This window comes from Tachypleus tridentatus, chromosome 2 (genome assembly GCF_004210375.1).
Source record: "Tachypleus tridentatus isolate NWPU-2018 chromosome 2, ASM421037v1, whole genome shotgun sequence".
NCBI lineage: Eukaryota > Metazoa > Arthropoda > Merostomata > Xiphosura > Limulidae > Tachypleus > Tachypleus tridentatus.
The window spans coordinates 137,990,605-138,016,249 of NC_134826.1; the positions used below are offsets into that span (position 1 = coordinate 137,990,605).

The 25,645-nt window shown below is 35.3% G+C and overlaps 2 protein-coding genes across 4 annotated transcripts in view; one reads left to right on the forward strand and one right to left on the reverse strand.

The window, feature by feature from the left end:
- The window catches only part of LOC143245225 (uncharacterized), a 418,752-nt gene that overhangs the window by 230,057 nt on the left and 163,050 nt on the right, over positions 1–25,645 (forward strand). The gene's annotated exons all lie outside the window — the stretch shown is intronic.
- LOC143236639 (alpha-(1,3)-fucosyltransferase C-like) lies at positions 9,823–13,559 on the reverse strand. Its single transcript, XM_076475012.1, has 2 exons — positions 13,171–13,559; positions 9,823–11,139 (listed from the first exon to the last, which is right to left on the reverse strand). The coding sequence occupies exons 1-2, from the start codon at positions 13,218–13,220 to the stop codon at positions 9,924–9,926; spliced, it is 1,266 nt and encodes a 421-aa protein (XP_076331127.1). The 5' UTR covers positions 13,221–13,559; the 3' UTR covers positions 9,823–9,923.

The window sequence follows — 25,645 nt, forward strand, 5'->3', positions numbered from 1 at the left end:
AGAACACACACTCACCACAAAAAACAGCTGTGCACACTTTTAAACTCTGCAAATCAAATAAGCAAACATAATCATAGAAAACACCAACATAGTAAGTACGGACATAAATACAAACGCAAAATTCAAGAAACCTTATTTCTACAAAAGCTCAATATAAAGGAACACATTTATACTTATATTAATTAATAAATTAATATCTCACTGTAACGCCCTCTATAATCTCCTGTTGTTCATACTCTCTCGACTTTGTGACGTGGCCAGCAACGGTCAGTTGCAAACTCTCTTTGTTAACATGAAGATGACCTAAGAAGGTCGAAACGTTGTTCTGTACCTTATTTTAATTAAATATTTAATACCCATAACATCCCTCTTTGGAATAAAATAAATTATTGTAATTTCTTCTTCTAATTTCTTAAAAACTTGAACACTTGTACACTGTCAGTAATTACCGTAATCCTGCGTTAGAAATGACGTGGCCTGGAATGGCCATGTGGGTTAAGGTGTTCGACTAGTAGTCATAGGGTCCCGGTTCTGAATCCCCATCGCATCAAACATGCCCTTTCAGCCGTGAGGGCAATATAAACGTGAGGGTCGATCCCACTATTTGTTGGTAAAAGAATAGCCTAAGAGCTGGCGGTGGGTGGTGATGACTAGCTGCCTTCCTTCTAGTCTTACACTGTTAAATTAGGGACGGTTAGCGCAGATAACCCTCGTGTAGCTTTGCGCGAAATTCAAAACGAAAATGAAATGACGTTAGTTAACGTAAAACAAACGCAACTGCTTGTACAAAGTATTGTTTACTTGTTTGTAATTAAGTTAGATATCTATCTTATGCCAATTACGGGTATCGAAACGCGGTTCCTAGTGTTGGAAGTCCACAGATATACCGTTGTGTTTCTAAGGTGCTGTAAAAGGTAATCGTGATAGCTAACACATTGAGTGGTTCATTCAATATTTTGAAGTTATTCTACACTCTCTGACTTACATGACTACGATACCTAAAATGTAATATTTATGAAATACATCCGAATCAAATCCGTTGACGAAAGGGTGAAGACAAAGAGAGAACTTATCACAAGGATAGAATATATATGATTTTTTATTTGAAATTACTATTTGTGATAAAAATATCTATTTCCTGTTGTTAATAATCGGTTAAAAGTGTCCACAGTCCTGTTGTATGTGGCAATTGACTCTTCTGCCTCGAGGTAAAATATATTTGTCGTGGGCCTGATTTGAATATATTAGAAGAGGGTGAGGTCAAATTCTTTGACCTTCTGGGTATTCTATGCCTCTAGTTAACAAATTGCAACATTCAAAATATAACTTAAAAAAGTATAGTGAAATTAATTCGATTTATAGTAATTACCTGTCTGGTTCTAAACTGCTTTTGGAATTTTTGTTGTCTGTAGTGCTAGCTAACGTCAATGATCGTACACTATCTACAGTAGATGCACACATCTTTGTTCTTACTTACAAACAAATGTGTCGAACGTCCCATTATAAGGTGGACTCATTCATCTCTGAAGAAAATCATTTTCCTTTGAAAATAAGAAACTTAACTTGACATGATGATTAAGGCCCAACTCATTCTTTTCGTTGTGGAGTCAACACCACCAGTCGTTGGTAAAAATTAGCGGTGAGCGCCCTACTTTACCAGTATAATGTGACGTTATAATGTGAAGGTCAATCCCACTATTCGTTGGTAAAGGAGTAGCCCAAGAGTTGGTGGTGGGTGATGATGACTGTATCTTTAATAAGCTGATCGTCATCCTGCTCACAAAAGGGTTAAATCGAGAGGATGGGAGATTCGTTGTGTTCAGATATAGCTGTCTTTACACAAGAAAGTTAAACTAGGTGGATGAGAAGCTAATTGTTATTCAGGTATAGCCATATCTACACAACAGGGTTATATAGCCATATATACACATGAGGCTTAACTGGGATGATGAGAGACCCGTTGTGTTCAGATATAGCCATATCAAAACAGATATAACCATATTTATCTTAAACTACTGTAAACGCGGGACAATAAACAGCATCTGTTTTTACAAAAGGTTTTTCAACTCGATTAACTAGATTGTCTTTCTTTGTTCTATACAATGCCTACTATTGGAAATATGGAGTGTTTACAGCGAAACCACTCCTCAAAACTTGGACTATTTTATCATATGATCAGAAGGTGAACTAATAACTAGACTTTTTGTGTGTGCCCTATGAATCTTTGTTTCTCAGAAGATATAACTTCAGTGACGTCTCTCGCTGCTGTCATTGATTTACTATTATAAATCTATTTTAATAATGATGTATATTTAAGTTAAATTTATATTTATATATGCACGTAACTTGTAGTGTTAAACCTGTACTGCGAGATTCCTGCCTATTTACTAAAGTTCTAGAAGATTCGCAGGTCTAATAATCAACAATATGTGTGTGCAGTAAACACTGGTGTTTCGTCAGTATTGTGTTGCATGCGTAAATTTTTGGCAACTTTCTCCACGCCTATAAATGTAACCAACGCGATGCGCCAAGAGACAGTATATATTATTGGTTCGCTTTAATTCGCTCTACAAACCTCGGAAACTATAAGTGTGATTAATATTTATTAATAGGGAACTTTAAATATTTGACAAGTCGCGGTAGACATGCTCGCCCTCCCAGCCGTGGGGGCGTTTTGATGTGACGGTCAATCCCAATTTTCGTTGGTAAAAGAGTAGCCCAAGAGTTGGCAGTGGATGGTGATGACTAGCTGCCTTCCCTCTAGTCTTACATTGCTAAATTGGGAACGGCTAGCGCAAATAGCCCTGGATTAGCTTTGCGCAAAATTCAAAACAAACAAACATTCCAGTAAGCACTAAATTTATTTACAAACCACGTACAAAACTAAAATCAATACTATGCGAAAACAACACTGAGAAACGTAACGCCAACATTTATATATAAAATACAATACAACAACTGCCACGACTTTTATATCGGAGAAACAAGCTGAAAATAGAAACCAGATCTAAAGAACACACACTCACCACAAAAACAGCTGTGCACACTTTTGAACTCTGCAAATCAAATAAGCAAACATAATCATAGAAAACACCAACATAGTAAGTACGGACATAAATACAAACGCAAAATTCAAGAAACCTTATTTCTACAAAAGCTCAATATAAAGGAACACATTTATACTTATATTAATTAATAAACTAATATCTCACTGTAACGCCCTCTGCAATCTCCTGTTGTTCATACTCTCGACTTTGTGACGTGGCCAGCAACGGTCAGTTGCAAACTCTCTTTGTTAACATGAAGATGACCTAAGAAGGTCGAAACGTTGTTCTGTACCTTATTTTAATTAAATATTTAATACCCATAACATCCCTCTTTAGAATAAAATAAATTATTGTAATTTCTTCTTCTAATTTCTTAAAAACTTGAACACTTGTACACTGTCAGTAATTACCGTAATCTTGCGTTAGAAATGACGTGACCTGGAATGGCCATGTGGGTTAAGGTGTTCGACTTGTAGTCATAGGGTCCCGGGTTCGAATCCCCATCGCATCAAACATGCCCTTTCAGCCGTGAGGGCATTATAAATGTGACGGTCAATCTCACTATTTGTTGGTAAAAGAATAGCCTAAGAGCTGGCGGTGGGTGGTGATGACTAGCTGCCTTCCTTCTAGTCTTACACTGCTAAATTAGGGACGGTTAGCGCAGAAAACCCTCGTGTAGCTTTGCGCGAAATTCAAAACGAAAATGAAATGACGTTAGTTAACGTAAAACAAACGCAACTGCTTGTACAAAGTATTGTTTACTTGTTTGTAATTAAGTTAGATATCTATCTTATGCCAATTACGGGTATCGAAACGCGGTTCCTAGTGTTGGAAGTCCACAGATATACCGTTGTGTTTCTAAGGTGCTGTAAAAGGTAATCGTGATAGCTAACACATTCAGTGGTTCATTCAATATTGTGAAGTTATTCTACACTCTCTGACTTACATGACTACGATACCTAAAATGTAATATTTATGAAATACATCCGAATCAAATCCGTTGACGAAAGGGTGAAGACAAAGAGAGAACTTATCACAAGGATAGAATATATATGATTTTTTTATTTGAAATTACTATTTGTGATAAAAATATCTATTTCCTGTTGTTAATAATCGGTTAAAAAGTGTCCACAGTCCTGTTGTATGTGGCAATTGACTCTTCTGCCTCGAGGTAAAATATATTTGTCGTGGGCCTGATTTGAATATATTAGAAAGAGGGTGAGGTCAAATTCTTTGACCTTTCTGGGTATTCTATGCTCTCTAGTTAACAAATTGCAACATTCAAAATATAACTTAAAAAGTATAGTGAAATTAATTCGATTTATAGTAATTACCTGTCTGGTTCTAAACTGCTTTTGGAATTTTTGTTGTCTGTAGTGCTAGCTAACGTCAATGATCGTACACTATCTACAGTAGATGCACACATCTTTGTTCTTACTTACAAACAAATGTGTCGAACGTCCCATTATAAGGTGGACTCATTCATCTCTGAAGAAAATCATTTTCCTTTGAAAATAAGAAACTTAACTTGACATGATGATTAAGGCCCAACTCATTCTTTTCGTTGTGGAGTCAACACCACCAGTCGTTGGTAAAAATTAGCGGTGAGCGCCCTACTTTACCAGTATAATGTGACGTTATAATGTGAAGGTCAATCCCACTATTCGTTGGTAAAGGAGTAGCCCAAGAGTTGGTGGTGGGTGATGATGAATGTATCTTTAATAAGCTGATCGTCATCCTGCTCACAAAAGGGTTAAATCGAGAGGATGGGAGATTCGTTGTGTTCAGATATAGCTGTCTTTACACAAGAAAGTTAAACTAGGTGGATGAGAAGCTAATTGTTATTCAGGTATAGCCATATCTACACAACAGGGTTATATAGCCATATATACACATGAGGCTTAACTAGGATGATGAGAGACCCGTTGTGTTCAGATATAGCCATATCAAAACAGATATAACCATATTTATCTTAAACTACTGTAAACGCGGGACAATAAACAGCATCTGTTCCTACAAAAGGTTTTTCAACTAGATTAACTAGATTGTCTTTCTTTGTTCTATACAATGCCTACTATTGGAAATATGGAGTGTTTACATCGAAACCACTCCTCAAAACTTGGACTATTTTATCATGTGATCAGAAGGTGAACTAATAACTAGACTTTTTGTGTGTGCCCTATGAATCTTTGTTCTCAGAAGATATAACTTCAGTAACGTCTCTCGCTGCTGTCATAGATTTACTATTATACATCTATTTTAATAATGATGTATATTTAAGTTAAATTTATATTTATATATGCACGTAACTTGTAGTGTTAAACCTGTACTGCGAGATTCCTGCCTATTTACTAATGTTCTAGAAGATTCGCAGGTCTAATAATCAACAATATGTGTGTGCAGTAAACACTGGTGTTTCGTCAGTATTGTGTTGCATGCGTAAATTTCTAACAACTCTCTTCACGCCTATAAATGTAACCAACGCGATGCACCAAGAGACAGTATATATTATTGGTTCGCTCTAATTGGTATACTACAAATCTCGGAAACTATAAGTGTGATTAATATTTATTAATAGGGAACTTCAAATATTTGACCAGGAACATTTATAAATTTCGAACATTATAAAACATTTAACTTCATTGGATTCACGTCAAACATTAGTATCTTTACGAAGACATTACAGAACTTTAGTTGCGAAAAACTCGGCACGTGAATAGCGAAGAAAGAAGAACACAGAGCTATTTAGCTCCCTGTTAAACGAATTGTACCTATATCAACTCAAAATAAACTCTTGCCATGAACACTCCATAAGACAACAAGAAAGTTTCAGATAAGAAAGAAATTTCAACCTTGTTTGTAAAGGTTTTGTTTGTGTGTTTGTTTGTGTTGAATTTCGCACAAAGTTACACGAGGGCTATCTGCACTAGCCGTCCCTAATTTAGCAGTGTAAGACTAGAGGGAAGGCAGCTGGTCATCACCACCCACTGCCAAATCTTGGGCTTCTCTTTTACCAACGAATAGTGGGATTGACCGTAATATTATAAAGCCACCATGCCTGAAAGGGCGAGCATGTTTGATACGACCGGAATTCAAAAGCGACCCTCGAATTATGAGTCGCACGCCTTAGCGCGCTTGGCCATGCCAGGCCCGAATGTTTTGTACATGGATTATTATTTGTGATAACCGTTCCTGTAAGTTGTATTGTTGTTTGTATACTGAAATACATTTGTATTAAAAAAAGAGACTATGTGTATCCATATTGTTGGCAAATACCATTAATTGTATACATATAAATATTTGTTTGACTTTTACATCTAAACTATTGTTTAACTCAGTTTCAGGTTATTTGAAATAATAATGCACAAAACTGATGAAGCCTAATTTTTTTCTCTGCGAGTACACGTGTATTTTTATTATTAATTCAAATCAACAAGTTGCTTTATGTGTATACTTCTCAGCTGCTAAGTATCACAACACAAATTATATTAAAACATGACTCTGAACACCATATCTTGGTAAGTTTTATAACCAAAAAAAGTTTCTTCTCTAATGATATAGTTGTACGCATAAGTTGAAGTCTTACGTTCATTTTCATTAATTATTCCAAAAATTGTATCTTATAGGATATTATACACGAACGTATTAGTTTTGCCTATGTTTTGAATATCACAAAAAGAGGTTATTTTGTTATTTGAAAAATATTGTTACATTTTTCTCACAACACAAAGCCTTACTGATATCGGTGTTTTTAAAATATTGTTACATTTTTCTCACAACACAAAGCCTTATTGATATCGGTGTTTTAAAATATTGTTACATTTTTCTCACAACACAAAGCCTTACTGATATCGGTGTTTTTAAAATATTGTTACATTTTTCTCACAACACAAAGCCTTACTGATATCGGTGTTTTTAAAATATTGTTACATTTTTCTCACAACACAAAGCCTTACTGATATCGGTGTTTTTAAAATATTGTTACATTTTTTCTCACAACACAAAGCCTTACTGATATCGGTGTTTTAAAATATTGTTACATTTTTCTCACAACACAAAGCCTTACTGATATCGGTGTTTTAAAATATTGTTACATTTTTCTCACAACACAAAGCCTTACTGATATCGGTGTTTTTAAAATATTGTTACATTTTTCTCACAACACAAAGCCTTACTGATATCGGTGTTTTAAAATATTGTTACATTTTTCTCACAACACAAAGCCTTACTGATATCGGTGTTTTAAAATATTGTTACATTTTTCTCACAACACAAAGCTTTACTGATATCGGTGTTTTAAAATATTGTTACATTTTTCTCACAACACAAAGCCTTACTGATATCGGTGTTTTTAAAATATTGTTACATTTTTCTCACAACACAAAGCCTTACTGATATCGGTGTTTTAAAATATTGTTACATTTTTTCTCACAACACAAAGCCTTACTGATATCGGTGTTTTAAAATATTGTTACATTTTTCTCACAACACAAAGCCTTACTGATATCGGTGTTTTTAAAATATTGTTACATTTTTCTCACAACACAAAGCTTTACTGATATCGGTGTTTTAAAATATTGTTACATTTTTCTCACAACACAAAGCCTTACTGATATCGGTGTTTTTAAAATATTGTTACATTTTTCTCACAACACAAAGCCTTACTGATATCGGTGTTTTTAAAATATTGTTACATTTTTCTCACAACACAAAGCCTTACTGATATCGGTGTTTTTAAAATATTGTTACATTTTTCTCACAACACAAAGCCTTACTGATATCGGTGTTTTTAAAATATTGTTACATTTTTCTCACAACACAAAGCTTTACTGATATCGGTGTTTTTAAAATATTGTTACATTTTTCTCACAACACAAAGCCTTACTGATATCGGTGTTTTTAAAATATTGTTACATTTTTCTCACAACACAAAGCCTTACTGATATCGGTGTTTTTAAAATATTGTTACATTTTTCTCACAACACAAAGCCTTACTGATATCGGTGTTTTTAAAATATTGTTACATTTTTCTCACAACACAAAGCCTTACTGATATCGGTGTTTTTAAAATATTGTTACATTTTTCTCACAACACAAAGCCTTACTGATATCGGTGCTTCTTTTCTCATTATCGATTACAATTAAAAGTTGTGTGTTTGGTAGTGTAAATTTTACATCAAAATATCTCTGAGGCAAAATTACAAGCGTAAATAAGGTGAGAATACTCGACAAGATTGTAAAAATTAGAGGTGTAAATAAAGTGGGAATACTAAAATAAAATTATTAAAAATTAGAGGTGTAAATAAAATGGGAATACTAAAATAAAATTATCAAAAGTAGAGGTGTAAATAAAGTGGAAATACTAAAGTAAAATTATCAAAATTAGAGGTGTAAACAAAATGGGAATACTAAAGTAAAACTGTCAAAATTAGAGGTGTAAATAAAGTGGAAATACTAAAATAAAATTATCAAAATTAGAGGTGTAAATGGGAATACTAAAATAAAATTATCAAAATTAGAGGTGTAAATAAAATGGGAATACTAAAATAAAATTATCAAAATTAGAGGTGTAAACAAAATGGGAATACTAAAATAAAATTATCAAAATTAGAGGTGTAAATAAAATGGGAATACTAAAATAAAATTATCAAAATTAGACGTGTAAATAAAGTGGAAATACTAAAGTAAAACTGTCAAAATTAGAGGTGTAAATAAAGTGGAAATTCTAAAATAAAACTGTCAAAGTTAGAGGTGTAAATAAAGTGGGAATACTAAAATAAAATTATCAAAATTAGAGGTGCAAATAAAGTGGGAATACTAAAATAAAATTGTAAAATTAGACGTGTAAATAAAGTGGGAATACTAAAGTAAAACTGTCAAAATTAGAGGTGTAAATAAAGTGGAAATACTAAAATAAAACTGTCAAAATTAGAGATGTAAATGGGAATACTAAAATAAAATTATCAAAATTAGAGGTGTAAATAAAATGGGAATACTAAAATAAAATTATCAAAATTAGAGGTGTAAACAAAATGGGAATACTAAAGTAAAATTATCAAGATTAGAGGTGTAAACAAAATGGGAATACTAAAATAAAATTATCAAAATTAGAGGTGTAAATAAAATGGGAATACTAAAATAAAATTATCAAAATTAGAGGTGTAAACAAAATGGGAATACTAAAGTAAAACTGTCAAAATTAGAGGTGTAAATAAAGTGGAAATACTAAAATAAAATTATCAAAATTAGAGGTGTAAACAAAATGGGAATACTAAAATAAAATTATCAAAATTAGAGGTGTAAATAAAATGGGAATACTAAAGTAAAACTGTCAAAATTAGAAGTGTAAATAAAGTGAAAATACTAAAATAAAATTATCAAAATTAGAGCTTTAAATAAAGTGGGAATACTAAAATAAAACTGTCAAAATTAGAGGTGTAAATAAAGTGGAAATACTAAAATAAAATTATATAATTAGAGGTGTAAATAAAGTGGAAATACTAAAATAAAACTGTCAAAGTTAGAGGTGTAAATAAAGTGACAGTGTTAAAACTAAATTATTTGCCGAGCAATTATTTAAGTAACGTATTGTAAAACAACTTTATTATAAATGTTTTACTTGAATACTTCTGATACAGTTTGATATTTTATTGTTGTTATTAAGTTTGTTGCAATTTAGATCGCGTTTAAAACAACTGTATGTTTTCTTAATTCTATAAAGTCTATATTTAAATAATTAAACTTAAAATTATTTCCAAAAAATAAAAATGTAATCTCTTGTTTCAATCTCCATGATGTTTGAAACGTCTAGTTATTTAAACTACGGTTCTTTCTAACGCTTTATCTAAACGGAATAGACATTTTACACACTTTGTATCATACAAACTTATTGTCTGAATTCCATTTTTTACACTGAGCCTCTTTTATGAACCATTCGTACAGATTATATTTAACAGAAACGGAATTGTCCACGTGTAGTTTCTCACAGAGATCACACATCCAACGTTGGAGATAGACTTTGTACTTTCTCTTCCACTGAAAATAATTATTGTAAAGAACACTGCTAGAACCAACCAATTTCAAGTGCTCGGCCAGTTTTCTTGGATCTGGATAATCCATAGCGTTAATGAAAGATCCTGGAGGAGCGAAACGGCTGTAGTTCGCTCCACCGAGAGTCACGGGCACAATATCGAAGTTCAACACATTGAAAAACTTTTCCGTTACGTAGTCCTTACATATCGAATTCTCAAATGCTAAATAAAACTTGTATTTTTTTAAAATGTCTTCATAACATTTCGCTGCCTGCGTTGGAAGACAAACTTTGTCTCCACATTTTCCATAAATGTCCACAGATATGAAAGATTTCAATTTTTGGACATACCTCTCTCTCTTGCTCGGTGTGTGGCAGTTGCTCACAATCCAAACAACATCCTTCACTTTCTTTTCAAGGAAGTCGTTGTCTAGTGTCTCACCTGATACCATTTCTTCACAGATGTGCCCATAACGTACTGGTATGTCCGAATCTTCGCGATAAGTCATTGTCCAGTTAAACAGCCCATCGATTTTATTCCAAGGTATTTTGATAAGTCTAGGAGCTTCTATTCCATAAAGAATCCATCTTTGGTGCAACCCTCTGTCCTTCGGCAGCTTAACATTCGGCCTAAAGTTTGGAACATGAAACAGGATAGCATCAACTGATGTAAGCAGTTTTCGATCTGCGGTAACAGAACATTGGTATTGGCAGCTGTAACGAGAGAATGTTTCGTTTCCAGGCAGGAAAAAATAATAGTCGTCAATAAACTGTGTTCGAAAAAACTTCGTCCAAAGTAAAATAGTTACTGTGGCTTGTGATCTGGACGAAACTGGGAACAAGGGAATGTTAACAAGACGAGGTTGTCTTGGAGCAGAGACATTAACAGCTGCGACTGGACAAGAAAAATATGTTTCACCGAAGTAATTCAATTGTTCCTTCTGGAACACGTTCTTTCCATTATAAAAACACCAAAATATTCCAAGACAAACAGTGAGGCAGAGAACAAGTACTATATTTTTCATTTTTGATAAGGGTAAAGGCAGGGATATTTCCTTAACCCTGTGAATAATTTGACACTGTTAATAATAGAGACATTGGTTCTAAACATATTCTATGTAAAGAACAAATTAGTTACTCTTGACTACTCTTAATAATTACAAATGTTTAATGAAGACAAAGAATATTTTTAACCAACAATAATGATAAATTTCCAATCTCCCCAGCAACTTAAATCTAACACTTCAAAGAATTCTAAAAGAACTATATTACCCAGTTAATTAACTATAAAAAAACTATATTACTCAGTTAATTAACTATAAAAAACTATATTACCCAGTTAATTAACTATAAGAAACAGTATTACCCAGTCAATTAAAGCAAATCGCCCCGGAATAGTTAGTATAGGGTCCAGTAGTTCACAGATGGCTTTGACCAATATATCAGAGTAGTCAAAAATAATGAAGGAGAAACGTAACTGACGGTAAACGAAATACAAGGGTTTGAATAATGCTTTATGACACTCGCAAAGGGCAAAACACAGTTAGCCCATTACGTATCCTTGTACTTAACAGAAAAGAAAAACAAAATGAAACCTTATCAATATTTTTGTTTGTTTGAAATGAAGTACAAAGCTTCACAATAGTCTCTCTATGCTCTGTCCCCCACGGGTATCAAAACCCGGTTTCTAGCGTTGTAAGTCCGCAGGTATATCGTTGTGGAGTGGGGGCTCATCGCTCTAATGAAATATATAGAGTGTGTGACTGGTAATCTCGGGAAACTATGATTTTTCACTGATGAGACGTTTCAATACTGAGTGAAAACTTAGTACCTGCTTACAGAGTAAAATTCAACACGTTGGGATGTCAGAGATACCAATTATTCGTTTTCCCAGACACTTCGACTTAAGCACTCGACTTTGCAATCACGAGGGTTATTTGCGCTAGCTGTCCCTAATTTAGCAGGGAAGGCAGCTTGTCATCACCCACCGCAAACGTTTGAGCTACTCTTTTACCAACGAATAGCGGGATTGACCGTCACATTATAACGCCCCCACGGCTGAAAGGGCTAGCATGTTTGGTGCGACGGCGATTCGAACTCGCGACCCTCAGATTAAGAGTCGAGTGTCTTAACCAACTAGCCATGCCGGAGCCATGTAATACAAAATATTTTAATTGGGTCTTATTAACATTGCTTACAATTCGAATAATAATTCAGATAATATTTGTAACGTCAGAAAGAGGTGTTTTTGGGAACTTTAAAACGTTTTCACACCATATGTTCCTGTGGCTTTACAAAGACTGAGTGTAAGTGGCGTAGCGAACTTATGAATACGTTCTTAAAATTAATATTTCAAACACACGTCTGTTTAATGCATAAGACTTCAAAAATTGAGCTAATTAGTGAAAGACTGTATTATAAGGGAAAAGTGGAAGCACCTTAGCATTAAGACGAATTTTAGAAATAATATTCATCTTATAACAAGTGAACGGTACCTGTTCTTATATTCACTAACATTTAAATATGAATCGTTTTCACATTATCTATAATACCTTACTAAAAACGGCCCGACATGGCCAGGTGGATTAAGGAGTTCGACTTGTAATCCGAGGGTCGCGGGTTCAAATCCCCGTCGCACCAAAATATGCTCGCCCTTTCAGCTGTGGAAGCGTTATAGTAGACGGTCAATCCTACTATTCGTTGGTAAAAGAGTGGACCAAGAGTTGGGGGTTGGTGGTGGTGAGTATCTGCCTCCTCTCTGGACTTACACTGCTAAATTAGGGACAGCTAGCGCAGATAGTCCTTGAGGAGCTTTCCGCGAAATTCCAGAATAAGCAAACCTCATTAAACAATTTACTACTTTATAAAGCTATTGAAGGAACTTTATTTTTATCGAATCGTGTTGTTTTTATTGAAAGTGCTAGAACTGTGTTGTCCGTGGGTAATTTTGATATACCATCAGTTAATAGCATATGATGTTATTCCTGTATATCTTATTTTTTGTTAATATTATAGAAAGACAATGTTTTTGTCGTCATTAAATCCTTCAAAAGTTTTAAACTTGTAATAAAATACATATAATATAGTTCCTACCACTTTGGAAATGGAACTCTGTATTTGTGGCTGCCGTCAGTTCTCTCCATTATCCGAATGTAAATCCAGTCAAGCTATTCCCATATATCTTGTTTCAACTTCCGGTCTCGCATACGTTTATACCAGTTCACAACATTACGACGTCATGCGTGCTTTAGGACCAATCATTAAACGGAGAGCTCAACAAGCTAAAATATTGAACTTAGTTGAATATTTCTAACGTTTTCTCTGTGTTATATATCTTTTTCACCACACTAGAAAATGTGTTACATTATTAAGGTCCTCATTAAACAACGACATTAAATATTACCTACTAATTACGAAACTATTCTATTAGAAAACACACAGACAAAAACACTTCCATCGAAAACAAAAACAGATCTATCGAGACCAAGGCCAAGCGTGTTAAGGCGTGTGACTCGTAATCTGAGGGACGCGCGTTCGCATCCCCGTTGCGCCAAACATGCTCGCCCTCCCAGCCGTGGGGGCGTTATAATTCTATAGTCAATCCCATTATTCGTTGGTAAAAGAGTAGCCCAAGAGTTGGCGGTTGGTGGTGATAACTAGCTGCTTTCCCTCTAGTCTTACACTGCTAAATTAGGCACGGCTAGCGCAGATAGCCCTCGAGTAGCTTTGTGCGAAATTCAAAACAAACTGTCCAGTCAAATATGTGATTACTTTAATTATCATCAAGAACTAACCAAGAATTAATAGGGCCTTGATTACGGCTAACCTACAGAGTTTCCATACGATGTGGTTTCCTGGTACTGATCATGCTCTGTTAAGCTTTAAACTTAACTTATCTCAAGTTGTTACGTTTCCAAATTACTGGCACTTTAATAATCAGCTATTGAGAGATGTTGAATACATAAATACCATCACACTCTTAATCGATAGAAGCCGTAGTTGGCAAGTATATGGTCGTGACAAGATCTCCTGGTATGCGACCTTAAAAAATGCAATCCGTGATATTACCAAGCGATATTCGCTTCCTCGGGCGTGTGACTTTCGATTTAAGAAACGGAAGTTAGAACATTCCGTTGCTCGTGAGTTGCGTAAATTGGCGAGTTGTCCTACTCGGTCTAGGGAAAAGTCATATGCATATGAAGAAGACTTGGAGAAATTTGATCATGACGCCATTGAAGGGGCTCGAATTCGTTCACATATTCGTTGGTTCGAGGAGGGCGAAAGGTAAACCTCTTAATTTTTGCGTATGGAGAATGTTCGTCAGGGTCGGGCAGAGTTTCGATCCATGCTTACTGAATGAGGTGTTCGAGGTGGATGATGTAGCTGCTGTTTTACATCACTATTATTCTACTTTGTATACTAAAGAAGAAGTCCAGCAGGATGATGTAGATATGGTGCTCAACTTTATCGACAAAACGCTTTCCCCTGAGCAAGATGTGTGATGCACCTTTCACGGCCTCGGAATTGTTATCTGCACTTGCTGGTTTACCGACTGGAAAATCTCCGGGTCTTGATGGATTTACATCAGAATTTTACAAGTACTTTTTACCGTAATTTGTAGATGATTTTGTAACCGTCTTATCCGACCTCTATCACTCCAAACAATTGCTCCATTCTATGTTCATTGGGGTGTTTGTTCCTATTCCGAAGGGCGGGGATCGACGGTTGGCGGCTAATAGTCGGCAACTGACGTTGCTGTGTATTGACTACAAGTTACTGGCTAAAGTACTGACTCGACGCCTTTCCACCGTAATATCTAGTTTAGTGTCACGTAATCAATCTGGTTGTATACCTGTCATTGATAACCCGTTAACTTTAGTTTTGCTTCTCCAATCTTTAGAAAGTACAGGACAGGGGGGGGGGAATTTTTAAAGCTCGATCAAATGAAAGCCTTTGATTGGGTGAACCATGACTATTTATTTCAACTTTTGGTACGAGTGGGTTTTAACTCGACTTTTGTTAATTGGATTAAACTATGTTATACTGATATTTCTAGCTGTGTTAAGTTTAATGGCTTTCTCACTGATAGGTTTTCCTTGTCTCGAGTTATTTGTCAAGGCTGCCCAATGTCTGCTTTGCTTTATGTTCTCAGTGTTGAACCATTGAGAAATATGTTGGTCCATCATGATCAGATTATAAGTATTGGGGTGATGGGTTCCTCAACACACTGTCCCTTATTTATCAACATGCTGACGACACTACATTGACTTTTCAAGATTCTGATTCCTTGCCATACGTTTTGGATGTTTGTGGTATCTTTGGTCGGGCTTCGGGTGGTAGGATTAATTGGACAAAGAGTCAGGGTCTCTGGGTTGGGAGCTTGGCCTCTTCTAATGAGTATGTTCTGGGAAAGTTAAAAATTTCCCAGAATCCTATTCGAATTTTGATGTTATACTACAGGATACGTGGCGGGGAGTTTTGCGCAAAGTCTCTAGTATCCTGGTGTCCTTGAGATATCGTTCCCTGTCGCTGAAGGGCAAATCTATTGTAGTGATTCCTTGGTGGGGTCATTTTTGTGGTATCCGTTGCAAATCCTTCCATTGCCACAGCAATTTGAAGCTCGGTTTCGTCAAAGTGTATTAGTTTTCTTGTGGCGGGGTGGTATTCACGAGGTTGCTTATTGGATCTTGATCAAGAATTTTGCTAGAGGGGGTATCAATTTGGTAGATATACACGTTCTTAAACTTGCTTTTCGCTTGAAATTGCTACAGAGATGTTTGGACGGTTCTTGTTCGTCGCCTTTGTGGCAACTTTTTTCTGGGTTCTTCTCTTGCTTTGGTGAACTCGCATTGGGATTTCGGGCTCTTCAATGCCGGATTTTGCCGAGGTATGTGAAGGTCTTACTAATGTTTATTCAAGAAATGTTTCGTGCATGGAAGGTACTACTTGGGGATAAAGGGCTTAACCCTGTTCCTCTTTCATCACGTTTTCGACGAATCATTGTTTCATAATCCTGTTCTTGTTGATGCTTGGTCACACACGTTTTATTTTCCTGAATTTATTAAAGCAGGATTGGTCCTTGTGCGACACTTATTGTATGAGGTACTCCCAGGATTTCTCCCTGTGGAGGCGGTTGTGGAAATGTGTAGTGATGTCGTTGAACGTCAATACCATTGCTTCACATCTCACTTCCTTGACAAATGCATTGCCTGAAGATTGGCTGGCCCTCACGCCTACTCAGCCAACTTCGCTGTCTTGACACAGCTTGAAATAGACTTGTACTTTGTGGACTCTTCTAATCAACGGGTCCATTTTAGGGGATTAACTCTGAAGCAGTTGTTTTGTTATTTGAATTGTTCACTTGCTCATCATGTCTCTGCTCCATCCTTTTGGGGGAATATTGTTCCTCCAGACGATTGGACACTCATTCGCAAATCTACCTTTTTATAATTTGTGGGTTTTGATGACTGTACCGTGGATTATTTGTTATGGTTGCGAGCAGTGACTACTAATGTTAGGTTTGTACACGTGGATAGGCATCACACGGGTTTATCCACTTTTTGTGCACTAACGCGGGAAACCATTGACCATCTGTTTTTCATGTGTCCTTCTGTCCAGCCCTTGTGGTCCTATGTGTATACTTTACTGGAGTTTTATTATAGATGCCCTATCTCCAACTGGGTTTGGAGGAGATGCCAGTTAGTGGGATCTCATCCTCTCTTACCTGGTCGGTGTTTAAATATTTTTCGCTTATTAACTAGTTTTGCACGGCTTGTTATCCAATCTGCGAGGTCTGTTCTGTTAGCACGCAATCGCAAGCTTCATTTAATTTCGTTCTATAAAGTGCGTTTACGCAAACATATACACTTACATTATCATATGTAATATCAGATGTGTGTTACATGACTCATTAAGTGTCTTTTATTCATTGTATCACTATAACGGTAGGTTGGTTACAAAGGGTGTACACGGATACCTGTTATGTGCTTTGTTAAGATAAACTGTGTTCTTTTCTACAATTGAGTTTTATTTTTTTATCATAGTGTTCCATTCTTTTCATTCTTCTATTAAGGTTGTTGGTGTATTTTGATTTAAAAATTACAGCTAATTGTCACTTCTTTTATATTTTTTAACACATTTTACACCTGTTGTAATTTTTAGCAAGGTATCTTGCAATGTTTTTTCTCGCCCTTTCCACTATTTGATAGTAAAAGAGTAGCCCAAAAGTTGGCGGTGGGTGGTGATGACTAGCTGCCTTTGCTCTACTTTTACACTACTAAATTAGGGACGGCTAGCACAGATAACTCTTGTGTAGCTGTTTGCGAAATTTACAAAAAATGAAGATTGAAATATTTAAATTTATAATTACTTAAATGATCATAGTAAATTTCGTTTTCTCAACACCAGATGTCAGTAATGTTTATTCAGGTAAACCTTCTACGTTTAAAATATATTCACACACATTGTACTAATTGTTGTATTTAAGAAGAAAATATATACATAAAGGAACAACTTAGTCTAAGTCTCTCGAGCATTAATTATTATTATCATTGTTATACAAGTGATAGTTTGTATGAAAACAACTCATTTTTAACCTTCATTAACCTGTTCAGTGCTGTAGACGAGCTAACTCGTCCAAGCCGATCGGTAACACAGTGCGACAGACGAGTAAATTCGTTTTCAATACTGTGTTCTCAATGTGTTTTTAAAGACATGCATTTGACCTACTTACAAACTGTTTCACTTTTGATCCAAAATGGCGTCACGAAAAAAAGTTACAAAATGAAGGTGCATTAGAGTTGTATTTTGAACTTGGTTCGGAGTTGCCGTAGCAGCTAAAATACTTGGCAGTCAATAGGTTACCGATGGGCGATATAAAATAGAAAACACGCTCAACCAACATTATCATTGCTGTGATAACTCTCAGAAATGTAATTGTATTTTAACCACATTTGTTCACACCTAGATTGGTAACAAACAGATGGTATAGATCAGTTTGCACCCACCCCCCGCTTGTATAGGGGTAAGTCTGCGAATTTACAACGCTAAAATCAAGAGTTCGATTCCCCTCAATGGGCTCAGTAAATAGCCCAATGTGGTTATGCTTTAAGAAAAACACACACGCACAGATCAGTTTGCTCGTTTCGCCCCCTAGCGTCACAACGATTAACATGATTACTATTACGCTACAGTTTTGGGTTAGTTTCCAGCACAAATAGTTCAATATTCAGCCTCAGACAGATAAAAATTTGCTTTAGTCTTTCCAGATCTTTAGAAGTACCTTAGTTATTACTAAACAAAGTCTAACATCAAATTTTTATGGAATTGTGAGATTAGTATTTATTCGAGCGTAAAACAAAATATTTGTTCATTTTATTTGTTAACTAAGTCATTACAGAACATACAAAAGAAATTTTAATATCAGTAAACAAAATATAGATTTTATTTTTAAAAAGGTGAAGTAAAATCTGATTAATAACAAAAAGAAGGAAAACTGTATATTTTGTTTTTTAGTTTCACACAAAGCTACTAGAGGGCTCTCTACGCTAGCCGTCCATATTGTAGCAGTGTAATACTAAGAGGGAAGGCAGCTTGTCACCACCACCCACCGTTACCTCTTGGGCTACTCTTTTACAAACGAAGAGTGGGATGGACCTTCACCTTATAACTTCCCCACGGCTGAAAGGGTGAACATGTTTGATGTGACGGGAATTCGAACTCGTGACCCTCATGTTACGAGTCGAGTACCTTAACCATATGGCCATGCCGGGGCCTGTATATTTGGAAAAATCAAAAAGTTAATACTTGGAAACACGAATTTCTTTTACCTTATTATTTACGTGATTTGTGACAATACTCGATTGAGTTGAATGGTCTTGAATTAATGAAAAATACTAAAAATGGTAATATTTTGATTGTTTGGATACTTGGAAAGTAACTGCAGTCAGAAACACTAATTTCAATTTGTTGACTACTTTTACGACGTAATTGTTGTGATTGATGTTTGTAGCTTATTGGTAACTCGAGTTAATCTCCATGTTCTATTCTAGAAACCAAATAAACATTTGATGAACTAATCTTTCCAGTAAGTGTGCAGGTAAGCGAATAGTCATTCACTTTTAGAACGAAAATATGGTCAATATAAAAACAAGTGTTAGTAAATGACGGTCTTAGTTAGGGTTTAATTAAAACGAGTGACAGTGATATGAGTGGAGTAATCTGACGTTTATGAAAGACTGAGACCAGTTTACACTTTGATGATTCAATTGAGTGTGTACACATCAGAAAATGATAAAAACCTAAATGTTTGGTAACTTGATAATTATATCCTGGCAAGATGGTGTGTGTGTGTTTTTCTTATAGCAAAACCAAACCGGGTTATTTGATGAGTCCCTCTAGGGAAATTGAACCTATGATTTTAACCTTTTAAATCCGTTACCGCTGTACCAGAGGGGGTATGGTAAAATCATCGATTAGACACTTGCACCATCTTGATAAACTGAATATTTAATATCGTACAAACATTTTGTTTATTTGTTTGTTTGTGTGTCCAGTAAACGCTAAACAATCAACCAATTCACTTCCCCTAGCGCCATCTCTTTTTCATAGTTGCACTGTCGAATATAAAATAAAGTTGAATTTTCACACATCAATGTTTTATTTAGTTCCGACTAAACTGGATACGAAAGTTTTTTTTTTTCCCCACGTTAATCTTGATAACATAAGCTGTGAGGTCTTGGATCAACTTCATTCGTGACAGTAACATATTAAGCAGTGTAAAACAATGTTACTTAAATAAAACGTAACCACAAAGTGTCTCGATTGCTTGACAGCCAATACACTACAACAATAACACAGTGAAACGTTCTTTATTAGATTTTATACTTTATAGTGAAATAAACAGGTGTAAGAGTGATTAACGTTTTAAGTTATAAGTACTATTAACCACTATAAATAACGTTATTATAAAATTATTTGAAATAAATCATGTTACTAACATCTTATAAGTTATTATTAATAAAATAAACCTCATTATCTCATACTTTTAAAGAAGGTTATTAACCAGTAATTTTCTGTTCGGAATACATAAACAACTGGCATGAACGTTGACTTAAATAAACCAATCAGATGTTTAAACTTTTCAGTGTTTTATAACAGTTTCTATAATTTTTTATTACCATCTTTTGAATTTTATAATGAAAGAATTTATTGCGCTTTGTGAAGAAAACGTCACAAAGATTGGCCAGTTTTCATGTAGAGGTCGCTAGTTTCTTCCAAATGTTCAACCTTCCACAGGTCTCAATATGCAACAGCTGACCATTATATTAAGGTACGACTAGTTCAAAGCAACATTATAAAAGTTTTGATAATAATTATAGTTTCAGAAATTACGTCAAATATTTTAAATTAACCCTGTTGAATACACTTTTAAAGATATTCTGCAACTATAATACACGTAGTAATAATTCTTTCACTCTCTACTCAGTAGTGTAGAACTTTATTAAAAATTTAAGATTTCCTTTGATTTATCGACATTAATCTAATTTCAGTAATATTGTGTTTTCACTGTTGACGCTTATTTCTCATAATTTTCCTCCTGTCAATATTTTCGGCAGTAATCACGCAAGTTTCGTTAAGTTGGAAAGCTTTGTATCAAAATTTTTGTTCGTACTGAATAGAACAAAACAAAAAACCTTGGAAGTTTTGATATAGAAAGATACAAAGCAATTTGAAAGGAAAATAAATTCAAAGTATTTTCTCTGAATGCTGTAAAATGCGAACTTGTAAAGGTATAGAAACGCCATCTACTTGCATTATATGTATATTCATAATTGTTTTGATAAGTTCTGACTTAAATCAAAATTACGTGTGTGTGTGTTTTCTTATAGCATAGCTAGAAAGGGCTATTTGTTGAGTCCAGCGAGGTAATCGAACCCCTAATTTTAGTGTTATAAATGCGTAGACTTATCGCTGTACCAACGAGGACCTAAGCATAACTTCTTACACACATTAAACTACTGTAATATTATATCAGCACAAAGCAGCTATGTTATTAAAAGCTTTATAAACTTAAGCGTTAGAAATTCACTATTCATATAATGTTTATTTTTATTGTAATATACATATAGCTATTCAATATTTTCCTAAATATCTCGGTATTTACTGGACTATTCAGTGACGTTAAAGCTCGAGTGAAGGTCAAAACAGGCCCAAATGAAAGATGTTAACAAGCATAATCTATTTCATTACATGTTTCAATCAAAATACAACGTGCAATATTTTATCACTGGGCTTCAACAAACTACATGTATTAAAATTGAAAGCAGTTTATAACACGAAGCAGTTTATTTTATACAGCGTCATCTCGTGAGCTGTTTAAAAACTATATCCTAGACAATTATATATGTGTCGAAAAATACTAATTTAGAATATTTTTTTAACATGAAAACTATAAGATTGTACTTGGAGATTTCAAATATTCTGCTGTACTTGTTCTTTCGTCTCTCTCTTTTGATCATTTCCATCTGGAACATCCGTTCTGGCTATTGCCGGAGTTTTCTTTCTTAGAAGTAAGCTCTTTCAAACTCAGCCCCGAATTATTCATCTGAAGATCTTCTATTTCTGACATCGAACTAAGGAAAAGTTGGAAGAAGATTAACACGTTAGTTTCCAAGTTTTGAAGTATCTTAGGTTTTTCAACTTGTTTTCTGGTAATTAAAAAGGTGAACCTTTAATTAACAGCGCCATTTCGACTTATGTAATTTTCCATTTTTAATGGTTTGATGTTGTTGTTGTTTTTTTTGAATTTCGCACAAAGCTACTCGAGGGCTATCTGTGTTAGCCGTCCCTAATTTAGTAGTGTAAGACTAGAGAGAAGGCAGCTAGTCATCACCACCCACTGCCAACTCTTGGGCTATTCTTTTACCAACGAACAGTTTTACTGACCGTCACATTGTAACGTCCCCACAGCTGAAAGGGCAAGCATGTTTGGTGCGACGGGGATTCGAACCTGAGACCCTCCGATTACGAGTCGAATTCCTTAACCATGTGGCCCGATTAAGTTTCGTTCCATGTTCAATACACACCATGAAAAATGCAGTGGTTCCTGTGTTATTGGACCTGGCATGGCCAAGCGCGTAAGGCGTGCGACTCGAAATCCGAGGGTCCCGGGTTCGCGCCCGCGTCGCGCTAAAAATGCTCGCTTTCCCAGCCGTGGGGGCGTATAATGTGACGGTCAATCCCACTATTCGTTGGTAAAAGAGTACCCCAAGAGTTGGCGGTGGGTGGTGATGACTAGCTGCCTTCCCTCTAGTCTTACACTGCTACATTAGGGACAGCTAGCACAGATAGCCCTCGATTAGCTTTGTGCGAAATTCCAAAACAAACAAATCCTGTGTTATTTTTATTTCAACCACCTCCCAACCTCCTCAGTGAAAGGTTAAGAAATCACAAATCTTATCTCCTGGGTTCGAATCTCCTCGGTGGACAGAGCAATAACCTAATAACTTATTAATTTTTTTTACTAGGTATTATTTTATTTTCGGTGTAATGTAGAAAAATATAATAAACACATTAGTTAAATCAAATAGCCACTTTCTCCATTTCTCCAAAGTTAAAGTTTAATTAGGTGAACGAAAGTAACAAAGATTACGATTAGACAAAAAGACGTTTGGCACTATTTTTGTGGTCTAATTTCTTAAACCAGACACATGGTTGGACACGTGACCTGACTCGAAATCACGATAGCCAGCAAGAACGAATTAACTTGTAAATGAAATTAGAACGACGTAACAATGAAACATGTTTGAAATGTTCTTGATGTGGTTGAGAATACGGTGGTTTATGTGTAGTAATTAAGCTAAACCGTCTGTGTGTGGTGGTAAACAACGGATCTCATTCCTTGGTTAACGATTGAGGTACCAACAATTGCGGTGATACATTGTAATAAAGTTCAAAGTTACCAAGAGAAAGAAGAATTAGATGTGGTAAACAGCAATTCCATTGAAGATAAATCAGGTGATAGTTCAGTTTATAATGTACCTTGTGACAATGAGTTCAATAACAATAAGCCAATGAGTCTTTTCGTAACCTGTAAGACATATTTAGGAATTATTTCAACTGGATGTGTCGTGTATCAAAGCGTGATTTCTATTCAATTGAAAAGAATGGTAGATTTCACTCCTTTTGTTCTGCTCTACTTTCGAAGTTTTGCTTAATTTTGGTTCGAAACGATTCCAGTGATAAGTGGGGTCAAGTGGTACCCACCTACACACACACACACACCCTAGTGATAAGACACAGAACTAGCAAGTAATTGAAGTGAAATACGAAAGAAGCTGCCCAGAATAGTATTCGGTGAAAAGTAAAACAGTTCTTTTAGGTGCATCCCTGAAGTATGTTGAAATGATAATGTTGAACATTGGACGAGAAACTCCATCTACTGGAAGGCGAAAGATTAATTGTCTGAAGATGGAAAACAATCACGAGTTGGATATATATGTCTTTCCAAAGGAAACGAGGTTTTTAATCATTTAATCATTTGTGCAGGCAAAGCTTAGTGGAATTAAAGTGGATCACTTCGGTTTGATATGTACCTGTTATCCGAAGAACACAAAACTGGATTGGAAAAGTTCGACCAGTGCTCACGTTCCTGTCTGTTCTGGCCCGGAAACTTTCTTCTGGTTGAATGTACAAGCAAAATGTGACTCATATGTTTAAGAAAGGCGTCGTAGATGATCGCAAGAAAATGGGTCCATGTCGGAGGAGTTTGTTTGTTTTGGAATTTCGCACAAAGCTACTCGAGGGCTATCAGTGCTAGCCGTCCATAATTTAGCAGTGTAAGACTAGAGGGAAGGCAGCTAGTCACCACTACCCACCACCAACTCTTGGGCTACTCTTTTTACAACGAAAAGTGGGATTGATCGTAACTTTATAACGCCCCCACGGCTGGGAGGGCGAGCATGTTTGGCACGATTCTGTTGCGCACCCGCGACTCTCAGATTACGAAGCGCACACCTAAACGCGCTAGGCCATGCCAGGCCATGTCGGATGAGAAAAACATAATTTGAAGATATCTGAATCGATTTGTCATACCACTTTTATCTTATTTAATTCATTTTATGTAACAACTAGGACATACATGATTATATCATTTCATATAACAGATCGAAAGGTTTTAACACATTGATATGTTTCTTATGCAATTATAAATGTCGCTTTTCTTCAGAACATTTCAGGAAATAGTACATTTTGTTCTTTTCATTCAGAGCCATGCAGTAATTAATTTGTTAAGGATTTCAAAGTATTCAGATAAGAGTACTCAAGAAGGAGATTCGACGGATACTGAGTTATACACAGTGTGTCTGTTTATTTCACGGATATCCTATCTCGTCAGGATGAAAGAGTCGAAACACCCAAGACGCACAAGAACAATATTTATTCTAAAATAAGAACTAAAATACAACAACCAAAACACAATAACAACTAAAGCAATAAACCCTAAAATCAAGAGTAAACATGTCATGTCTGTGTTAGTCTAAAAACAAAGACAAAGTGAGCTCTCACTTTGCCAGTCCAATTGTTTTTTTTTTTAATTTCTTGCAAAGCTACACGAGGGCTATCTGCGCTAGCCGTTCCTAATTTACCAGTGTAAGATTAGAGGGAAGGCAGCTAGTCATTGCCACCCAACGCCAACACTAACAAATAGTGAGATTGACCATTATATTATAACATTCCAACGACTGAAAAGGCGAGCATGTTTGGTGTTAGGTGGATTCGAAACTGCGACCCTCAAATAACGAGTCTAATGCCTTAACCGCCTGTTCATGTCGGACCACAAGTTTTGAATCACTAAGTTATAGAACTGAAGCCTTTTATTAACAAAGGGAAGAAGTGTGGGATTTTAATGCTGTTTCTATGTCATTTAGTATAAAACCTTGTAATACTAAAATTTAACATTTTATAATCACAGTTTCTCGCACAAAAGTCCATCAGTTTCACGTGAGAACTCAAAATAACTAAATTTAGGCATCGCTTTGTGTATTTTCTGATGAAGTTTCTAAAAAAAACAGGCTTACAAAATTATTGTTATCTTATTAAAATAAGGAAGACCATAAAGTCTGGTAGCTTTAAAATGTTATTCTTAAAGTTCTTAACTCGTATTTACTCTCTTCACAACTGTTTTGGTTTATATTTATATTGTTGGTTTTGGCCTCTTACAACATTCGGTGTAAATAAATCATGAGGTGAAATTATTCATTGTAAGAATACGTAGGAGAAAAATAAAGTGATTAGATGGAGTAATTGTGATACTGGTATTTTTTCTATACTTCACGTGTGTGTGTGTGTGTATTTTCTTATAACAAAGCCACATCGGGCTATCTGTTGAGTACACTTACTTTACGTGTTATGTAAACTGCTAGTGACCTTCTGATACTCTTATCTACTTTACGTATACTTTATATAATGATCGATATACACCGTAAATCTGAAGGTTTAGAGCTTTGACATTAGGAGCGGCTGCCCGTTGTGCAACTAGGCGTTAAAAGTTGGCAAGTTTCAGAGTAAT

Bases quoted from the DNA above. Each gene is read 5' to 3' on its own strand.
- LOC143236639 (XM_076475012.1), bottom strand. From the start codon at position 13,220: ATGGAGAGAACTGACGGCAGCCACAAATACAGAGTTCCATTTCCAAAG. The intron at 11,140-13,170 runs GTAGGAACTATA...AATTATTCACAG, and splicing joins AGAGTTCCATTTCCAAAGTG to GGTTAAGGAAATATCCCTGC.